Source organism: Protopterus annectens, chromosome 8.part0, assembly GCF_019279795.1.
Source record: "Protopterus annectens isolate FY-2018-M chromosome 8.part0, PAN1.0, whole genome shotgun sequence".
Lineage (NCBI taxonomy): Eukaryota > Metazoa > Chordata > Ceratodontiformes > Protopteridae > Protopterus > Protopterus annectens.
The window spans coordinates 1,659,666,687-1,659,686,550 of NC_056741.1; the positions used below are offsets into that span (position 1 = coordinate 1,659,666,687).

Consider the following 19,864-nt stretch of genomic DNA (forward strand, 5'->3'; position numbering starts at 1 on the left):
TCTTGGTATTTGGAAATTGTAGCTCTGACTGGGTCATTCATCTTGCCACTTCATCTTTCTATATTGGGCAAACTTCACGTTCCTTAAAATTAATTATATCTGAACATATGAGGGAAATGGTCATAAGTTAAATGCTCTTTATAAGCATACTAAAAAGCATACCACTGCTAAATTTATTTTGTGGTTATTGATAGAATTGTATATAATAGATTAAATAAACCAGGATAGCATAATATATTAAATAAACCAGGATGGCATAATATATTAAATACCAAGAAAAATCTTGAATCATTTGACTAGGGGGGTTATTTTCACCAGCTCTTAATGAACAATTTTAAATCTACCAATGGCAACATGTTATATGGATTGAGTACATGTATTTAAATCCCCTATGTATAATTTGGGGGATAACACCAAGGAATATGTGATGAAACTGGTGTGTTATTTATTTAATGGATTTGTAATTTATTTCATGAATTCAGTCTGATACATTGTACTCAAATATATATTTTTTCACTGAGTGCATGCTTACCGTTTTTGTTATATGATGGAGAGGAGCCCATATTCAAGTTGAGCAAGTAAGGCTGTTTTGCATATTTAAAGAATATAGTTATTTTTATTGAGGAGCCATTGAGATCTGCAATGGTGAGATTTTTAGGAGTTTTTCCAGCTTTTGTGAGGTTCCAAATATCATACTTTTTGTTTTCAATGGGTTTAGGAGTCACTAATGGTTGTTTGTCCAAGAATGAGGGGAGTGGAGGTCATATCGAAGCTGGGTTTGAATAGTTGAATGTGAGGACAGGCTCAAAAGATAGCCATGTCATTGGCAGAAAGAATAATAGGAAGGTTAGGAAGGTCAGAGTATAATTTGATAATAAAGATTGAAAACATCAGTGGGGTGAGTATGGATCCCTGGGGCACGTCACTGATAAGGGGTGCTGAAGGTGACAGGGATAAGCCTTTTTTATTCTAAAATACATAGCTGTTAAGAACTGTTGAAATTATGTGACCATGCCGGTGCTAGCCCCAATTTTTAGGTGGGAGTTAAGGAGCTGGAAGTGGCAATGAAGAGAGCTGCTAAAAGGTTTCCTTTATCCAGGTTGAGAAAGATGTCATCTGTAAGTCACTACAGTCCTGTCATTGTACTGCGGACAGCTCAGAATCCATGCTGTTTAAAAGTGAGGAGGTGGTACTGTTGGATGTAAGTGGACAGTTGGTTATAGATTATTTTTCTAGTAATTTTCCAAGTGTAGGGAGGTTAGAGATAGGGTGGAAGTGTAAGGCATTTTTGTGGCTAATGATGTTTTTGGGAAGGGGTTTGATAAGAACAGATTTTGTCTTCAAGAAGACCATGCATTGTCTGTAACTTTGAGCACAGCTTTCAGTTCAGTGGTAAGTTGGAGGGTGGACTTAGAGGGATGTTGTATTGGAAAAGGCAATTAGTGAGAGGGAAGAATTTGTGTGGAAGATGAAGGAGAGCATGTGTAAGAGCTGTGGTAGATGAGTTTCAAACAAACACATGGTTTATTAAGTAAAGTAGCAGCCCAAAAGAGCACAAATATCCTTAGGATAAATACATTAAGTGCTGAAAACTGTTTAACATGACATTTCTAAGGAGAAGGATCTCAGACCAAAAGCAAAGGACTAGAATAGTAGTTTTTCTTCTCGCTTTAAAATGCAACTTGTTTATGAGCAGCTAATTAGACTTATGGATACACTTTCCTTTGTTTTTTTTTCTATAGTTTAAATCTAGGCTGTATTGTTTTGACCTACTAGGCATTCATCATCTCCATCCAGCTGGGTATGACAGTCCATGTCCAACAGATCCTTTAGAGGCTGATCACCTCATGTTGCATTCTTCTTTTATGATGCTTTCCACAATTAGATGTCTTTTTCTCTACTCATTACATCGGAGTGATCCCTCCAGGTGCATCTGCAGTTAACTCCTACTGACACCTCTAGGCGTCAAATATTGCTTATTCATATTTGCATCAGTAATTCCAAAACCATGCTATGTACAAGGTTTTAAAAGATTTCATCTTAAACCTTACACAATGGCAAACTCAATTGAATTAATATTTGACCTCTGTTGAGTGCAGATAGATAGATATTAACTGTTGTGTGTATGATATTAATTTAGATAGATATACTTTTCACATTTTTCAGAACTCTTTAGCCTCATATGAAAGCTCTCAGGTAGATGAATAAAATGCTGCTGACAGTATGCATGTAACTTGAGTGGTTGCTGAGATATTGTAAGTTGTTTACAAAATATTACAAATGGAATAGTTACTGTGTTTACTGTGACTTATAAAATTCAGTTTAAGAACCAGAACCTAAAGAATACTACCACAATAAAAATAGTTTGTGCTGAAGAGTTTGCCATTTATACTTATTTCATGACCCCTATGGTTCCAGACATATGAACATTTGCTTGAAATGTGAGGACATAATTTGATTCTGTCAAAAGGCTTAGGCTCCTCCCATTGGAAGTTATACTGCAAACTTCCTGAGCACCATTGGAGTGAATGAGTTAAGCATTACCTACCCCTTACAAACAACTGAGAATAGTATTGTTATTGTATTAAGCATTACTGCCCCTTACAAACAACTGAGAACAATACTGTTACTGCATTAAGCATTACTACCCCTTACAAACAACTGAGAACAGTACTGTTATTACATTAAGCATTACTACCCCTTACAGAACAGTTAGAGAACAGTATTGTATTAAGCATTATGGAATCTAGCACTATAACATACCTTGCTTATTTTTTCCAAGTAAGTGGTTCTTTGTTTAAAAGGGGCACCCATAGTACAGGTCATCAAAATGTAGAAATGAATAAAATAAATAGAGTCCTTATCTGTAGGTGGTTCAGAAAGTAATTCAGGAGAGAAGCATTCTGATTTTTTTTACATTTCTTTTGCAGGATGTTTTTGCCTGTACCTTATCTTTGAACAAAGATATTGGAAAAGGGGTGCATAAGCATGAAATGCCTTTACTTCCATGCACTGTGGGCATTTACTTTTGCCCCATCTAAATTGAGGGCAGCTTAATGCTAAGTTTATCAGTCTTTTAATCCACATCCTCCACTCTAAAGAAAAGACAGAGACCTAGTGCTGCAAAGACATTTTCCTAATGTTGGCCAGGCCTACAGTGCTAAGGTCAGGATTTATACCAGTATTTTTCCTGACACAGATCAATGTTATGCCACAGCTGAAGAGGCAGGCTTGTGCCAACCACACCTAAATCTGGTAGTAACTAGCAAGTACAGCACAAAGTAAAAATTCTCTGTGTTAAAAAGAAATTAAACAATATTTTGGCTCATTAAGCAGCGATACTTTTGCATTGCTTTTTTTTTCTGTATATCTGTCTGCTCCCAGGAAATAGGGTTAGGAAATGTTAGTTAGTGTGCCCAATCAGAGTTCTTCAAGCATTCAGAAAAATGATAACCTGAAGTTATTTTGGTCTCTCCTTCCTGACGATTTGCTGAGTCTGAGCTGAAATGACAAATCAATCTGACATCTGTTTAAAACATAGTACAATGGAATGTATATTTTACACAAGTTAATACTTCCCTTCTCCTTGCACAAGTTAACCCTTGTTAATTGCAGTAACGCACATGAAACTATACACAAAACAGGACAACATAACGTGAAAAACTCAAGAATATAGCTTCATTTCCCTCCCTTCAAATTATGTCACTACAAATACTCATTCAGTCCAAATAACAAAAACATTTTTCTTACCGTCTGTCTTTGAGTAACAGTTTCTTCAGACTTAAACTTCCATTCAAGGACAAAAGTTTCAGAAATTGGTTCAGTTGTCTTATACAAACATGGTAAGATGGTTGTCTCCCCCGTTTTCACCAGAAAAGGCCCTGATGGCATAGTTACTTCAATAGACAAAACAGCACCTGTGAAGTTTAAATACATCCCTTTATTAGCATTTGTGTCTATTCAGTCTAGAAATGTTAAAGCAATATGGAATAAAATAAAAATAAAAATAACTGTTTAAGGGTCCCAGGCCTTTACTTAGAAGCTGCTCTGAATTTAAAGTTGTAATACATTTCTCCATAAAAAGAATGTAAAATAACAACCATGTTTCTTTTCTGTAACAGTCTGTGACAGATGACAGGACAAATATAATATGGCTGCACATTATTCTTTTTCTTTCCTGCTTGCTACATTTTTTATCCTTCTTTGGCGCTTACATAATTAGTTCCTCCTATATGTTTTCCTTCAGTCTCTAGCACAGTAATAACCTCATCAAAGTCACAATCAGTAAATTCACCCACAGCTTTAAACGTTTACATCATAAATGTAAAATCAGTCCTTTTGTTGTGTGTGAATAATATTGTTTGTTGCAGGGGATGGCAGTTCATTTATTTAGAATGTCATGACTGAATCTCTTAAGTGGAACAGAATGACTGTCCTAGAAATTATGTCCATGCATGGAGTGAGGCAAGTCACACAGGACAGGAATTTTTGTACAAAAAAATCTAATGACAACATGTAGAAAAGTTACACTTGCACGCATCTGATAGCGCTGGTAAAATATATGTTCTATTAGCATGATTCTGATATTGTCTATTACAATCATATACCATGCACATTATAATGAATTTAATATTGTACTGACATAGCTATAGCAACGTCTTTCAGCTTTTCCCAATTAGAGGTCGCCAAAGCAGATCACTGGTCTGCAGATTGATTGGCAGTGGTGTTTTTACAGTGACGAGTTGCCAACCCCCACACACACATTCACATGCACCTATCTACATCTTTAAATATTCACTCGACTACAGAGAGGGCATGCAGACTCTGCACAGAAAGAGCTCCAGCCGAGAATCGAACAGGAGGACCTCTTGCTGTGAGGCGACAATGCTAACCGTTGCAAAACCACGGCCACTGTACTGTTACAGCTATATACTATGTATATTGACATGAATCAGATATTGCACTTTTAAAACCATATACTATGTCCATTTGAATGAATCTGATATTATACTATTACAACCATTTACTTTGTATGTTAATATGAGTGTCTCTATATTCTTTAGAATAAAATCTTACCTCCAGATTTATTCAACAAGTTAATGACTTGGAATTCCACCCCATCTAACTTACTGGAAACAAAACCTCTTTTCACATCATAGCAATCTATAGAACTCCCTCCATACACCCCTCACCCCCTGGCCCACACCTAATCAGTAGGAAGTTCCTATGTATTAAGTGAAACATCATTCTTCTGGAAGACTTCGCCTATTCCACCATCAACTGGGAGACTTATGCATCTTCAAACGTACGCCCAGTTTAGTTCACACCCTAACAGGGGAGATCAAAACCTGAACTTGGTCCTTTCCAATAAGAGACAGCTATTGCACCTGCCTATTGTAACCTCCTTCCTAGTCAAATAAGACCACAAGACAGTCACATTCACATTAAGCCTGAAACCAAAAGCAGCCTCCAATATTTTAGTTTTCAAAGACTATAAAATGACTAATCTGCTATAACTGAAGCATGACCTGACTAAATTCAAAAACCCCATCAACTCAACAATCCCACTGCTTGTATGAAATCCTTTACTGTCAAGATCTATGCACATGTAAATATTTGCACAGATGCACCTGCATCCCCCTAAGAAATAAATACAATGCAAAATTCAAAAATAAACCTTATGGTGAAAGTTAATTTAAACTGGCTCTATAAAAGGAAAAAAAATCATTGCACTTAAAAATAAATCTACCTCTCAAGAAGCCAAAAATGATTTTGCTAAACTAAACAAGGAACTCGATCATTAAAAGGTAGACATGGAAAAAGATAACCAGAAAGAACTTCTTTAAATGTGATACGAACCCGCGAAACAATGCCCAGTATTATGAAGAGCTTATAGTAAATGACATTGCATATTCAGACCCAGAGAACATAACCATTGTACTAATGGACAAAGTCAACTCCATCCTAATGGACAAAGTCAACTCCGTCTCACTTTACTCCTCATCCAATATTCTCAGACCAAAAACTCACATTCACCGCCCCCCCCCCAAATCTCTCAACAAAAAGTTCTTAAAGTACTGCATAATGCCAAGAACTCTATGTCTACAGGGCTAGATAACATCCCAGACTGCTTAATGGTAGCCTGAAACATGAATTGTCAGAACCCATTTACAGGCTATTCAACATTAGTCTCAAAACAGGCTTTGTGCTGGAGTAATGAAGGATAGCAACAGTCACTTCCATGTACAAAAGTGGAGCTACAACAGAACTAGGTAAGTACAGACTCATAAGCCTGACCAGCCTTATCAGTAAAGTTATGGAAATGATCATTATGGAACTAATAACATTTGATATAGGTGACCTATGGACTCTCAACTCAACCCAGTCAGCATTCATCATGGGCAGGTTCTTCATACTTAACCTGGCTGACTTCTATGAAAAAAAAGAATCTGAAGAAAAAGTTGAGGGTAAATTATTGCATGCTGCCTGTTTGGACCTTGCAAAGGCATTCAAACCATCCCACACTCAGGCATCATTGATAAACTCTCCCAGCTAAATGTTAACTGAGATGCACCTCACTCAACAGCACACTGGCTCATAAATAGAACACAGAAGTAAAGCTGGCTGCCTCTACCTCTTCCAAAAGATCTGTCACTAGTGGACAGCCAAAGGGTTCAGTCCTTGGACCACTTCTCTTTGGTATTTGCTTCTCAGAAGTCAAAGCTAATGTTAAGGGATTGTGGCTAACCAAGTTTGCAGGTGACTGCAAACTTGATGCTATCATAATCTCCCCATGGGACACGATGATCCTACAAGAGAGCATGTGCCAAACAAATAGTTGGTGCCAAATCCAAGGATTGAAACTTAATGCCAACAAAAATGTATAATCATATATCTCAGCAAGCTTGATTCAATTTGTAACTATCACATTGAGAATACTCACTTCTCTCTGTAAAATGGATCCTGTTGTTACAGATATGGGAACTAACTTTGACACTGAACTGTCCTTTATAACCATATATCCATTATTGTAAGAAAATCCTTTTTTATCATACAGCTTATGATCAAGGGGCATAACTGTTCCCCTATAATCAATACTCAATAGGCTGAAGGATTGAGCATAATGCCCCTTTTATAAAGTATCTGTCCAAACACTTTATTTATTTATTTTACATTTGTTTACAGGGATGGTCTGACTGGATACATGTTCATTTTCAGTGGAGGCCCGGGGAGAAAAGCTCCAAATAGACAAACTTACATAGATTACACAAGAAGTTAGATAACATTAGAAAATATAAAACAAAGTGATTATGTACAATGGTTTAGTGGTGTTCCCTAGTAAGGACTCACAATTCGCATGGACAGACACAAAAGCAAGAGATGTAGGATTGGATATAGAGCTTGGTGTTGTAGTTGCATGTTATGATATTTACAGATTATGTTTTCAGTTTATAACTTAATCACTGCGGTGGTGGTGCTGCAGTAGCATTGTCGCCTCACAGTTAGAGGTTGCCCGTTCGATTCTCAGTTAGAGTGTCTTCTGTGTGGCGACATGCATGAATGGGCGTTCCTTCATTGAAGGTTGTACGTTAGGCTCGGCAAGCCAGCACGTAAAAATCTACTACCAATCATTAGCGGACCGGAGTTCCACTGTGGCATCCCCTAACCGGGAAAATCTGAAAGACATAAAGGGTTGGTACATGGGCAAAGCCAGTTCACTTTGAGATACTGTTTGAGGTTTTTTTAAGAGACTTTTGGAGGATTGTAGGGTTATATAGTTTGGCAATGAATTCCAGGTTTTACCAACAAAGCTGGTAAACAGGGATTCATCAGCAGTTATTAGCTTTGTGGATTTGGACCAGTAGTTTGTTGGCTGACCGTAGGGATCTCAGGTTGTTATATGGCTTAATAATATTTATAAGTGAGGGGGTATCCTCGGGGTGGTACAGAATGTTGTGCACTATTAAGAGCTGATTGAATTGAAGTAAGCTAGGCAGTTCTAGCCACTCTAGTTGTTTCAGTTTCTGGCAGTGGTGGGTTCTATAGGTGGAGCCAGTGCCAAATCTGGCAATAGGGTTGTAGCTATGGGACAGCTTACCTAGTTTGTATTTGTTTGAAAATACAGGCGAGGCATATAAAAGAGTAGCGAGTAGGTGTGACCGAATGATTGCAGTCTTAGCCAGTGGGGTTAAAAATGTCTTTTTTCTATACAGTGATCCAGGCTTCTTATTGATGGTCTGTATGATTTTGTTGACCTGTAGGTCAAATTTGAGATTACTGTCTATGATAACTCCTAGAAGTTTGGTGTGTTGATCTGGGGAAATAGTGGTATGTGACAGAGAATGAAAGTGTGGCAGAACTACTAGTGGGGGTGAAGAGTAGAAGTATAGTTTTATTGGGGTTCAGCAGTAGGCATTGGTTGGTGAGCCAGTTTTCAATAGTGTTAAATATATTTTGGATTAGGATTTGCAGTTTGGATGGGGAGGTGGCTGAGCAGCTCAGAGTGGAATCATTGGCATATTGAATATAGATAGCTTTAGGGATAGCAGTGTGAAGGTTGTTGATAAAAATAAAGAAGAGTAGTGGACCTAGTATGGACCCTTGAGGGACATCAAGTGTGAGAGTTAGCTGGCGGGAGAGTTTGCCCTGCCATAGTATTGCCTGTTGTCTACCAGTCAAATAGGACTGGAACCACTGGACTGCATGCTTATTGAGGGAAATAGATTTTAGAGAAAGAATGAGAAGTTCATGGTTGACCATGTCAAAGGCTTCTGATAGGTCAAGAAAGAGGGCAGAGGTTAGCCTATTGTCATTCCTGTTTTGGTTTATGGCAGTAGTAAAGGAAAAGAGGGCTGAGGTGGTGCTGTGGTATAGCCTGAAACCATGCTGGGGGTTGGATAGTAAGTTGTTCTGTGTAAGGTATTGCATTAGTTGCTTGTGTACACATTTCTCCATTATTTTGGCTAGTGAGGAAAGAATGGCAATGGGCCTATAGTTGGATATGTCTGTAGAACTACCACCTTTATGGAGTGGGATGATGTGGGATATTTTCCAGAGGGAGGGGATAGCACTTTTGGATAAGGTTCTGTTGATAAGGATAGATATGGGATATGCAATGGCATCTATAGCTATTTGTAGGTACTCTGCAGGGAGAAGGTCAGCAGCTAGGGTGGTAGGTTTTAATTTTTTGATTTTATAAGTGTTTTGAAAAAACTAGTGGATATTCGTTGGAAGGTAAATTGGGGTGATTAGTGGGAAGAACCACAATGCATGCAAACAAAAAAAAATGTATCATAGAGAAGCTTAGAGCAGAGCATGCTGGAGGAATAGCTATGTAGCACAGAGAAAGTTAACAGAACCCACTGGATGGATAGGTATATATCACAGAGATGGTGAAAAGAACATACTGGAGGTATAGGTATGTATCACAGAGAAGGTTAACAGAACATGCCGGAAGGATAGGTATGTATCTCAGAGAAGGTGAACAGAACATTCTGGAGGTATAGTTATGTATCACAGAGAAGGTTAGCAGAACATGCTGTGACCAGAGTGATAGGTACGCATATCACAGAAGGTTAACAGAACATGTCAGAGCTGGAGGGATATGTATGCATCACAGAGAAGGTTAACAGAACAAGCCAGAGTAATAGGTATGATAACAGAACATGCCAAAGGGATTGGTATGTTTCACAGAGGTTAATAGAAGATGCCAGATAGATAGGTATGTATCACAGAGAAGGTTAATAGAACATACCAGGGTGATAGGCATGTATCATAGAGAAGGTTAACAGAACACATCGGAGGGATAGGTATGTATCACAGAGAAGGTGAAACAGAACATGGTGCAAGGATAGGCATTTAATACAGAAAAGTTTAATAGAACATGCCGGGGTGATAGGTCCATATCACATTGAAGGTTAACAGAGCATGCTGGAGGGATACGTATGCAGCACAGACAAGGTTAACAGAATCCACTGGAGAGATAGGTATGTATCAGAGAGAAGATTAACAGAACATACCAGAGGGATAGGTATGTATCACAGAGATGGTTAAAAGAAAACACCAGAGGGATAGGTATGTATCACAGAGAAGGTTAACAGAACATGCCAGTGGGACAATATGTATCACACAGAAGGTTTACAGAACTTGCCGGAGGGATAGGTATGTATCACAAAGAAGGTGAACAGAACATGCCTGAGGGATACATATGGATTACAGAGAACACATTTATAGAACCAGCTTCACCTTCACATGAAGCAGACCACTTTTTTGCTCTATTCAAATGTAACTTGGATAAATGAGTAGGTAACCCAAATTCACCCCTGGTTTAGTATCAGTGATCATCTTGGATAGGGTAAACATTTAAGTGCCCATGTAGTCTCTTTGGAGATACATATTGCAAAATATAAGGACTAATAATTACCATGGGGACTTATGGCTAGGCTTCTTAAGCTCCTTACAGATGAATATCCTAGCAAGTACCTAGGAACCTATGAATCCGATCTTGTACTATTATAGCTCTATACTACATACATTAGTATGATTCTGACATAGCAGCATTCTAGCCATATACCATGTACATTAGAATGAATCTAATAATGTACTATTACAGCTATTCACTATGTAAATTAGCATGAATCTGAAATGGTAATATTGCAGCCGTATGCTATGTACTGTTAGGTATGCTAGCATAAATCTGATATTCTCCTGTTCCAAAATCTAAAAAACATCCAGCACCACTTGCAAGGGATATAAAAACTATAATAAAGTAGTACCACAGTCAACAGACCGGTTTCGGCCAAACGGCCTTTATCAATGTATCAAATCAACTGCAGTGAACCACAATATATACACAAAGCAACAGTTAAATACTTGATTAATCAATAATAATTCAATAATTAAACTTACAAATGGTCATTTAGACCTGGTGGAAATTATCCACCCAGTCTCACAATCCGTGATTTCTCCTTTTCATTGAGTACTGTGCCAACCAGTCTTACAACTCTTATTACCCAAAATTTTATCAATAATAAAAAAGTGAAACTTGGCAGAAAAATGGCTAATAATATGCTTATATAAGGCACTAGTTAAATGTTTATTTCTCATATTACTAAGATGTTCCGCTATATGTAGCCTCATGGGTCTAGATGTCTGGCCAATATAAAAACCTGAACAAGTACATACAGCAAGATAATTACCTAGGAGTGATTTACTTACATATAAACAATGGGTTAACCAGGATCAGAACATCAGATTTACTACATGCAGTGGTAGGAGTACCCACCACTTTATGGATTTAGTGCAACAGCACTGGGTCATTTTATTGGCTGATGATCGACTGAATGACTTGCTGGACAATAGATGTTTATTTTCTTTTCCTAGGGGTAAGACCCTGGGCAGTCATTTCAGTCATTGCAAACATAATATACCATCTTCCAGTCTGTCCCAGATGACATTAGATGGCGTTAAGATGGTGGGGTGTTTTCCCTGTGGCCATTGTTCTTTCTGTAAGTATATCATTCAAACTAAGGAATTTACCAGTAAAAACACATCTAGGATTTTTAACATCAATAATTTTCCAACTGTAGCAGTGACTGGGTGATTTATCTTGCTGTATGTACTTGTTCGGCTTTTTATATTGGCCAGACATCTAGACCCATGAGGCTACGTATATCGGAACATCTTAGTAATATTAGGAATAAACATTTAACAAGTGCCTTATATAAGCATACTATTAGCCATTCGTCTGCCAAGTTTCACTTTATTATTACTGATAACATTTTGGGTAATAAGAGTTGTAAGACTGGTTGGCACAATATTCTTAATAAAAAGGAGGAAATCATGGATTGTGAGACTGGGTGGATTACTTCCACCAGGTCTAAATGACCATTTGTGAGTTTAATTATTGAATTATTGCTGATTAAGCAATTAATTAACTGTTTGCTTTGTGTATATATTGTAGTTCAATACAGTTGATTTGATACATTGATAAAGGCCGTTTGGCTGAAACTGGTCTGTTGATTGTGGTACTACTTTATTAAAGTTTTTATATCTTTTCCAAGTGGTGCTGGCTGTTTTTTTTGGATTTTGGAATTGTGATTTCAGCCTTTGCACCTGCCATCCATGCGGAATTGCAGTTGTTTTGATTCTCCTGTTACAAGCCATATACTACAAGGTCATTAGCATGAATCTGATATTGTACTGTTGTAGCCATATACTATGTAAATTATCATGACTCTGATATTGTATTATTGCAGCATATGCTATGTACTATTAAGTATGCTAACATGAATCTGGTGTTGTAATATTACAAGCATATGCTTAATACTATTAGGTATGTGATGACCGTGCCCTTGCCCAGCAATCAAGGAGCCTCAATCCTCACCACTAACATCAGGGAGGTCGACTCCTTGAAGAGGAAAGGATAACTAATATACACAGTAAAGAACAATTTCCCTTAAGTGCACACAGAGATCACAGTCAGTCTGGGGCTGGTTGCTCCCTTGTTCACTAGGTTGCCAATAAGACTCCCCACTGGCACAGCTATAGGGTCTAGATCTCAGCCTAGCTGGCAAGCTAACCTCCAGTACCCTCTCTGTCCAACCAGTGCTTCGTGCCCCTGCCCAGGTAGCTGACACACACCCACACTTTGAGATAAGTATTTATACAACTTCACACACACTCCTGGGAAACGCTGACACAGATTCTCCAGCTGTGCCCCTTTACCCAGACTATATGGTAGTAATTTCTGCCACCACCAGCTAATATTATCAGCTACTAAAAGGCCATTAAAAGGGTGCCCAATTATTACAATGCAATATTATTATCCAATTGGTAATGTGACTATTCAGTCTAAGACTTATTTTAGAGTGGCCTATTACAATGAACTCTGTAAATCTGCAATGCACTCTAGAGCCTACTTCTCTATACAAACCAGCCACAGGTAAAGGTTTTTAAAATATTTAATAATAAATAATTAAAACATAACACAATACTGCTACACCACAGAGATATGTAAGAGTTCAGAGATCACACAGAAACTTAAAACACTACAGTAGGACAGGTCTGATGTCAAAGAAAAGCACTTAATCTAAGTTTCTAATCTTTAGCCATTCTTATGAGAAAACACAGTGCTATAATCTTACTTACATACATAAAGAGCATAATAAGCAGTGCTGGGTTGATGGTCCAAGACAAATGCTTCCAGTCTCTCACTGAACAATAGTTTTTAAATACTAACCAACAGCTCTGCTGAGGCCCCTCCCAAATTACATCATTTTGACACTTAGGTTTTCTCAGTATTCACATTACATCATCTTGACACTTAGTCTGGAGTTCCCAGGCCACAAACTGCATTATTTAGCAAGCTAACACCTGCTCAGGAAACTACAACAATACAAGGCATTTCACATATACACTCTAGCAAAAAACAGAGCAATAAAGCACCTTCTATATGTAAATTCTGGCCCTTAACTTTAACCTTAAAACAATGGGCATGAAACCTTCATCCAGACTCACTGGAGCCGACTTGTAAAACATCAAAGAGATCCATAAGATCTTTTCAACTTTAAAAGACACATTTGAAATGCTTGGCTTGGTTTTCCTTACAGCAGATGGCAATGTTGCAACAATCTTGAAGTTCACATTTTACAGTGTTTTCTTCCATTTAAAAACACAAGCCTGTATTTTACATTTATTTATACAGTTGATAGAATTATGTATCAAATTCTATTTGACTAGGCTGGCAGCCTTCGCCCATCTTCCTCCAATCTTCGCACGGTACATAAACATGAATCTGATATTGTGCTTTAAAATGCATACTCTATATGTATTAGCATCAATCTGATATTATACTATTACAGCCAAATAATATGAATTTTAGCATGAATCATACTATTACAGCCACATGCTGTCCCTCAATACCAGCAGAGCAGGCTTTAATCAATTGTTTACTGGTACTGGAAATAATACATACTCTGAATGTAGTCATTTTACTAAAGTGGGACCTCACTTGTTTTCTCTACTAATAAAAACTCTGCCTTATGACCTCAGTGACTTAATACAATGCTATACACAGACAATTCTGTTATCTCAAACACAAAGCCTTCAAGAATTAAATATACTATTCCAAAAAGGTTTCAGTTCTTTAAGGAGTTTGTTTTTAGTTAATAAGTATGCAATTAGTCCACAAAAGTCAAGAGTAACATTCCTCAGTTCACAAAACTTCATAATACTATTGAATAGTTATATTGGGCCCACAACACATCTCTTACAAAACCTCTAATCTTTCAACAACAGAGGCTAGGCTTACATCTGGCCAAAATGTAATGATCCACAGACTTTCTTGTCACTGCCCTCAACTTACCTTATAACACTTCAATTCTACAAACTACTGAGAATATTTTTTTAATTTCATTCAAGTAGCCCACACATGTGACCACCACCATGCTATAATTAATAAAACCAAATTACTTGTAATTATGGACAGGGCCACTTTCCTCTTAATTCACTAACAAACATTAATACACATTTGCTAACCATGTAGGCCCACTGGAAACACATTCCATTTCAGGGGTAGTGCAGTAGCAATGTCTGGTTAAGTGACTTGCTCAAGGTCACGGGCAGGTAAATAAGGGCTGAGGGAATCAAACCCTGTAGCTGAAAGCCTTAATCCTCTGCATAGACTGCCAGACAATTAGATATACTCATCAAACTAATCTTCATGATACCAGGATAATACCCTGCTACAGAGACCCTCTTTTACATGTACAATGCAACAGAGATAATTTTTGAAGATTGCTTCTTCCACATGGAATGCCATGCCAGCAGACTTTAAAGGAAAAGCCCCTCTTACTTAACTCAAAGAACAATGCAAACTCAGAACTAGAGAAGAATATAGATGCAGTTGCTTTTTAGATAATGGCTTAAATAAAAAGCAGATAATGGTTAAAATATAAAGCATATTTATTGTGTAGACTTTCACCAAACTATGAAATAACTACTCTGTACATCAATACAAAATGCTTACGCATTGTACTATAATATTCCTTACTATACTCTTACCTTTCTGTTGTACATCTCTTTCTTAATTCTTTCTATCCATCCATGCTTATGAAATCATAGGAAACTCCTACAGTGACCTAAACACCAAAGAAAATGACCACTAAAACAGGTTGGGAAAACGGACTCCTTTCAATGTCTCCACAGAACAATGCATGTCTTGAGACAAACCAAAACCCAAACTTTATTGGTAACTCTTTTAGCATCCATAAAACTTCGAAGCACAATCTAAGCATGTTCACCCCTTGATCTGTAATGGGACTTCATCAGAGATAAAAACACTGTCACTACGAACTTCTAAATTCATCTGCTCCATCCTGTCCCATCACATGCTTTTTAATTTGATTGCTTGACTAATCACAGTCCCCCTTGTTTATAATATGACAAACACTAAAAAATGTTTATGATTATGTGCATATGTATCTAATAATAGTCCATAAGAAATGTCATGCTGATTGTATTATGAATGCATAATAAAAATATATACTTACACTTTATTTCTGTGCACAGCTTGAAAGTTAAACATACAGTTAATACAGAAATTTCATTTGTAGTAAATATCATATGATTTCATTTTTAATATATTTGACATGGAAACCATATCATTTAAACCATATGGCCACTGGCATGTGTCCTTAGTTGTAATTCCTTCACCTCTAATTTTGTTTTCCATGGCCACCCCTAGAAATACTGTTCAATGGTATCTGTGGCAAAAACATTAAAACTACATCCCTCAAATCTGTGGCTGTGTTTCCACAATGTTTTATGCTGCTCCTTAACCTTAATGTTGTGTAAATGATTGTACATCCTATCTTTCAAGGGTCTCTCTCCATATTTCCTATACAAAAACTGGAATAATCCTTGCATTGTGCTACATAAACTATTCCTTTAGTGTTACAATGTTACAATTACAGCACTAAGGACTCTTTATTGTACCATACACCCTAAACTTTATGGCTTAACCCTCCTTAATAATGGGACAATATTTACATTTCCCACATATATCTTACCATGACAATTCCCAGTCACACTGCCCATTCTTTCTATACAGTTCTTAAGGCACCAATCCTCCTTAATTATGACATATGGTTCCACACTTACATCAAAAATCTTTCAGTTTCTTTGCACTATATCTTTGATTGTCCCTGCATTACAATTATAAGTTAGCACCAGCCCTTTTCCATAGTGTTTACTGTCTCATGTTCCTGCAAACCACATTAGTGACCCCCTCTCCATCATCAACCCCTAACAGTGGTGAACAAAACCCATTGGTTCTCTTTTCAAAAACCTCAGAAAAATGTATGTAAAAAAACAACGGGATATCCCCTATTGATTAACATTGATCTCAGTTTTTCACTTTCTATATAAAAGGTATTTAATGGGGAAATCATACAGGCTAACCTAATTTTCCTTTTATCAAGGCTTTTTTGTGGTGCTTTGGATAGCAACTGTTGAAATGTAATAGTCCACTCCAATATGTTGGTTTTCTATAAATGTTAGACATAAACTCCCTATTGGTTAAATCCTTCTTCATTTCCATATCTAAGTAATATAAAACACTCGGAAAAGTTTCCATTGTAAACCTTAAAACAATTGGTGGTATTGTTTATGTACTGAAAAAATTCTCTCAAATGTTTCTCAGTATCTCTTCAAAATGTATGCACCAAATAAGCTTCCATCTAACTTCCTCAAGCTAGCCGCCAATGGCATAGCTTTTCCCAATCTCCATCCTAATAAACCATTCCATTCAAGAATCTTACTTACCCCTCCTCTGGAAAAAAAAAAGCCTTCACTATTCCCCTCCATAATGGAGGTAATAATACTGAAATCTCTAATTTCCAGCTGATAGTCATCCTATCTCTCATTTCTAAAATTCTCAAAAAATGTATCCACCTACAGCTTGTACTCTATCTATTAGACAATCAGCTGCTGACCCCTACACAACATGGTTTTAGACCGGACACAGCACCACCACTGCCTTCCTCTCATTTCTTGAAACCATTAACCACACTCGTGACTCTGGCAAAATTGTATCTACCCTTCTTCTAGATTTATCCAAAGCCTTAAATACTGTTTCACATAACCTTCTCCCGTCCAAGCTCTGTCATCTCAATCTTTTCTCCCCCTCATTCAACTGGTTTTCCAATTACCTTTCTAATAGACAGCAAGCCATCAAATGGAAAAATTGCATTTCTTCCTTCCTTCATACTGTCACAAGTATCCCACAAGGCTCTATTCTAGGCCCTTTATTGTTCAAAATCTTCATCAATGACTTTCATCACTGTATTCCAAATGCTAAACTGGTACAATATGCCAATGATTCTACCATTATCTGCTCCGCTGAAGCCCTCCCTAAACTCATGAAACTAACTCAAGATGCCTTCTCTTGCACTGATTCTTGGATGCTCAACAATCACCTTGCTCTCAACCCTTCAAAATCCAAGATCATAATGTTTACCTCTTCTAAATCCACTAAAATCGATAAGAACTCTTTCTCTATAACTAGCCAAAACTTGACCCCAACTGAAATGGTTCCCCACACAAAGCTTCTATGAGTCCTTATTGATAATTAATTAGTTTGGTATCTATCTACAAACTAGTTCTTCTTTCGCCTTTTCATGGTTAGGAGTTGCCACAGTGGATCACTTGTCTGCTCATGATTGGCAGTGGAGTTTCATGGTGTTGAGTTGCCTGCCCAGCACCCAAACTTCCATGGAAGGCACACACATGCATGACCTCATGCCTAGGGCCAATTTAGCGTGTCTAATCCACCTACAGCATGTCTTTGGGTTGTGGGACGAAACTGGAACACCTGGAGGAAACCCATGCGACCACAGGGAGGACATGCAGACTCCGCACAGAAGACACCCCAGCTGAGGATCTAACCAGAGAACCTCTTGCTGTGAGGTGACAATGGTAACTGCTGCACCACCGTGGCTGCCCTGATATCCATCTACAAACTAATATTAGGAAATCAAAAACTGGGTATGTTACATTGCCACAGTCATTATCTTACTCCCTTAAACAAACACATCCTCTTTACTACCTATCTCATTCCTTCCCTTTTGTACTGTGCCCCTCTCCTTACCAGTCTTCAATCCTCTCAAAAGCCTAAGATCATTTCCTGCTACAATAAAATCTGTAAGTCTGATACCGGATCCAAATCCTCCTTCCACCATTGCAAGGCTCGCCACTCCTTGAATTGGTTGGAACTTCCTAACTATATTTCCTACATTCAACTCTCTACCGCCCATAACCTCATCTTCAAACCCTCAAATTGTCCCACGCTCTTCGCCACCCTCAAAATGCATCAGCCGAACAGACTACTTAGATCCAACAATCAGAACCTCCTGGAAGTGTACAGGCCTATATGTACTCCAGGGACACTTCTAGTATCTTTCTCCATAGCACGACTATGGAATTCCCTTCCTCCTCACATTTAGACTGTTTTTACTAGGAATGTCCCTGTTCTCATCCTACATGAACCCCTTCACTGCACCCCTACTCTCCTTCATCCTACTTGTCATCCAAACACTTGTCTCCACTATATCTATCCACCTTTTTCTCTTTTGTTTCTTACTTACTCCCTATTTCATCTCACTTACTTAAGAACCTGCAAGGCCTTCCCGCCTTAAGGCCTTGTTCTTAATTATAAACTAATTTTGCTTTATTAAAGTACACTTCTCAAATACTTTTCACTATTTCACATACTGCTGTTATTTTTTTATGTCCTCGGAATACTCTGTTATGACACATCTCTCAAAAGTTTTTCTTATTCACTTTGTGTTTGCCTTGTTTGCATTCTCAAACTATGTATAAGTTACAAACTGTTTGACTTTTATTTGTGAGCTATGTATAACTGACAGATTGTTAATTTTTATTGTAAAATTGTACTAGGGGCTTTTCTCCACAGGCCTCCATTGAGAATGGGCTCATTTTTGGCCCAATGGACTTTCCCAGTAAAGAAACTGCCAATAAATAAACAAAATAAGTAACAATGTCATCCAAAAACCTACAGTTCAATACCCAGCCATCCTGATACTCTGAATTGAACACGCAAGTGTGGTTGCAATATGCCATGACAATTTTGGCAAAGACAGGGGTGCATGCAGCCTCTATTGCAACCCCTGTCCTTTGTTAGTATATACTGCCCTCAAAAAATTCTGTAAAACACCTTTCATGAGAGCCTTTAGCACCATAATTGTAAGATTATCTAAATGCTCTGACCCATTCAGATATCACAAAATCAATCCATCCCTTGTTCATGTGGTATAACTGAAAAAAGATCTTTCACTTCGATGATAACAAGCAAAATATTGTCCTCATATATAAATCCTTTTTTAACACTCCTTACAAATTCCCATGAATCTTTGTATAAATGGGTTTCTCTACCCAAAACATCTTTCAACCTAAGATCTATATATTTTGCCATCCCATAATTTTAGAACATTTAGCATCCACTATGGGTCTCATAGGAGGGTCCACAATACTCTCATTTATTTTCAGGATGCCAAAAAATACCTGGAATATGGGGGTAAACAAAATTAGAGGTGAAGGAATTGCAGTGGCAGCTAAAGACACATGCCACTGGACCATACACTTTAAACAATATGGTTTCCATGGCAAGCATATTAAAAATGAAATTATACAACATTTAATAGAAATGAAATGTCTCTATTAACTTTATGTTTAACTTTCAAGTTGTGTGCAGAAACAAGGCGTAAATATGTATTTTTAATATGCATTCGTAATACAATCAGCATAGCATTTTATGGACTATATAGATGCATATGCAAACAATCAT

At 37.5% G+C, this 19,864-nt stretch overlaps 1 protein-coding gene across 2 annotated transcripts in view; it reads right to left on the reverse strand.

Moving 5' to 3' along the window:
• VSIG2 (V-set and immunoglobulin domain containing 2) overlaps positions 1 to 19,864 on the reverse strand; it is an 879,569-nt gene that overhangs the window by 472,752 nt on the left and 386,953 nt on the right. For both annotated transcript variants that reach the window (XM_044081180.1, XM_044081181.1), the window contains exon 2: positions 3,751 to 3,917. In XM_044081180.1, coding sequence (XP_043937115.1) covers positions 3,751 to 3,917 — 167 coding nt within the window. The remainder of the gene's footprint in view (positions 1 to 3,750; positions 3,918 to 19,864) is intronic.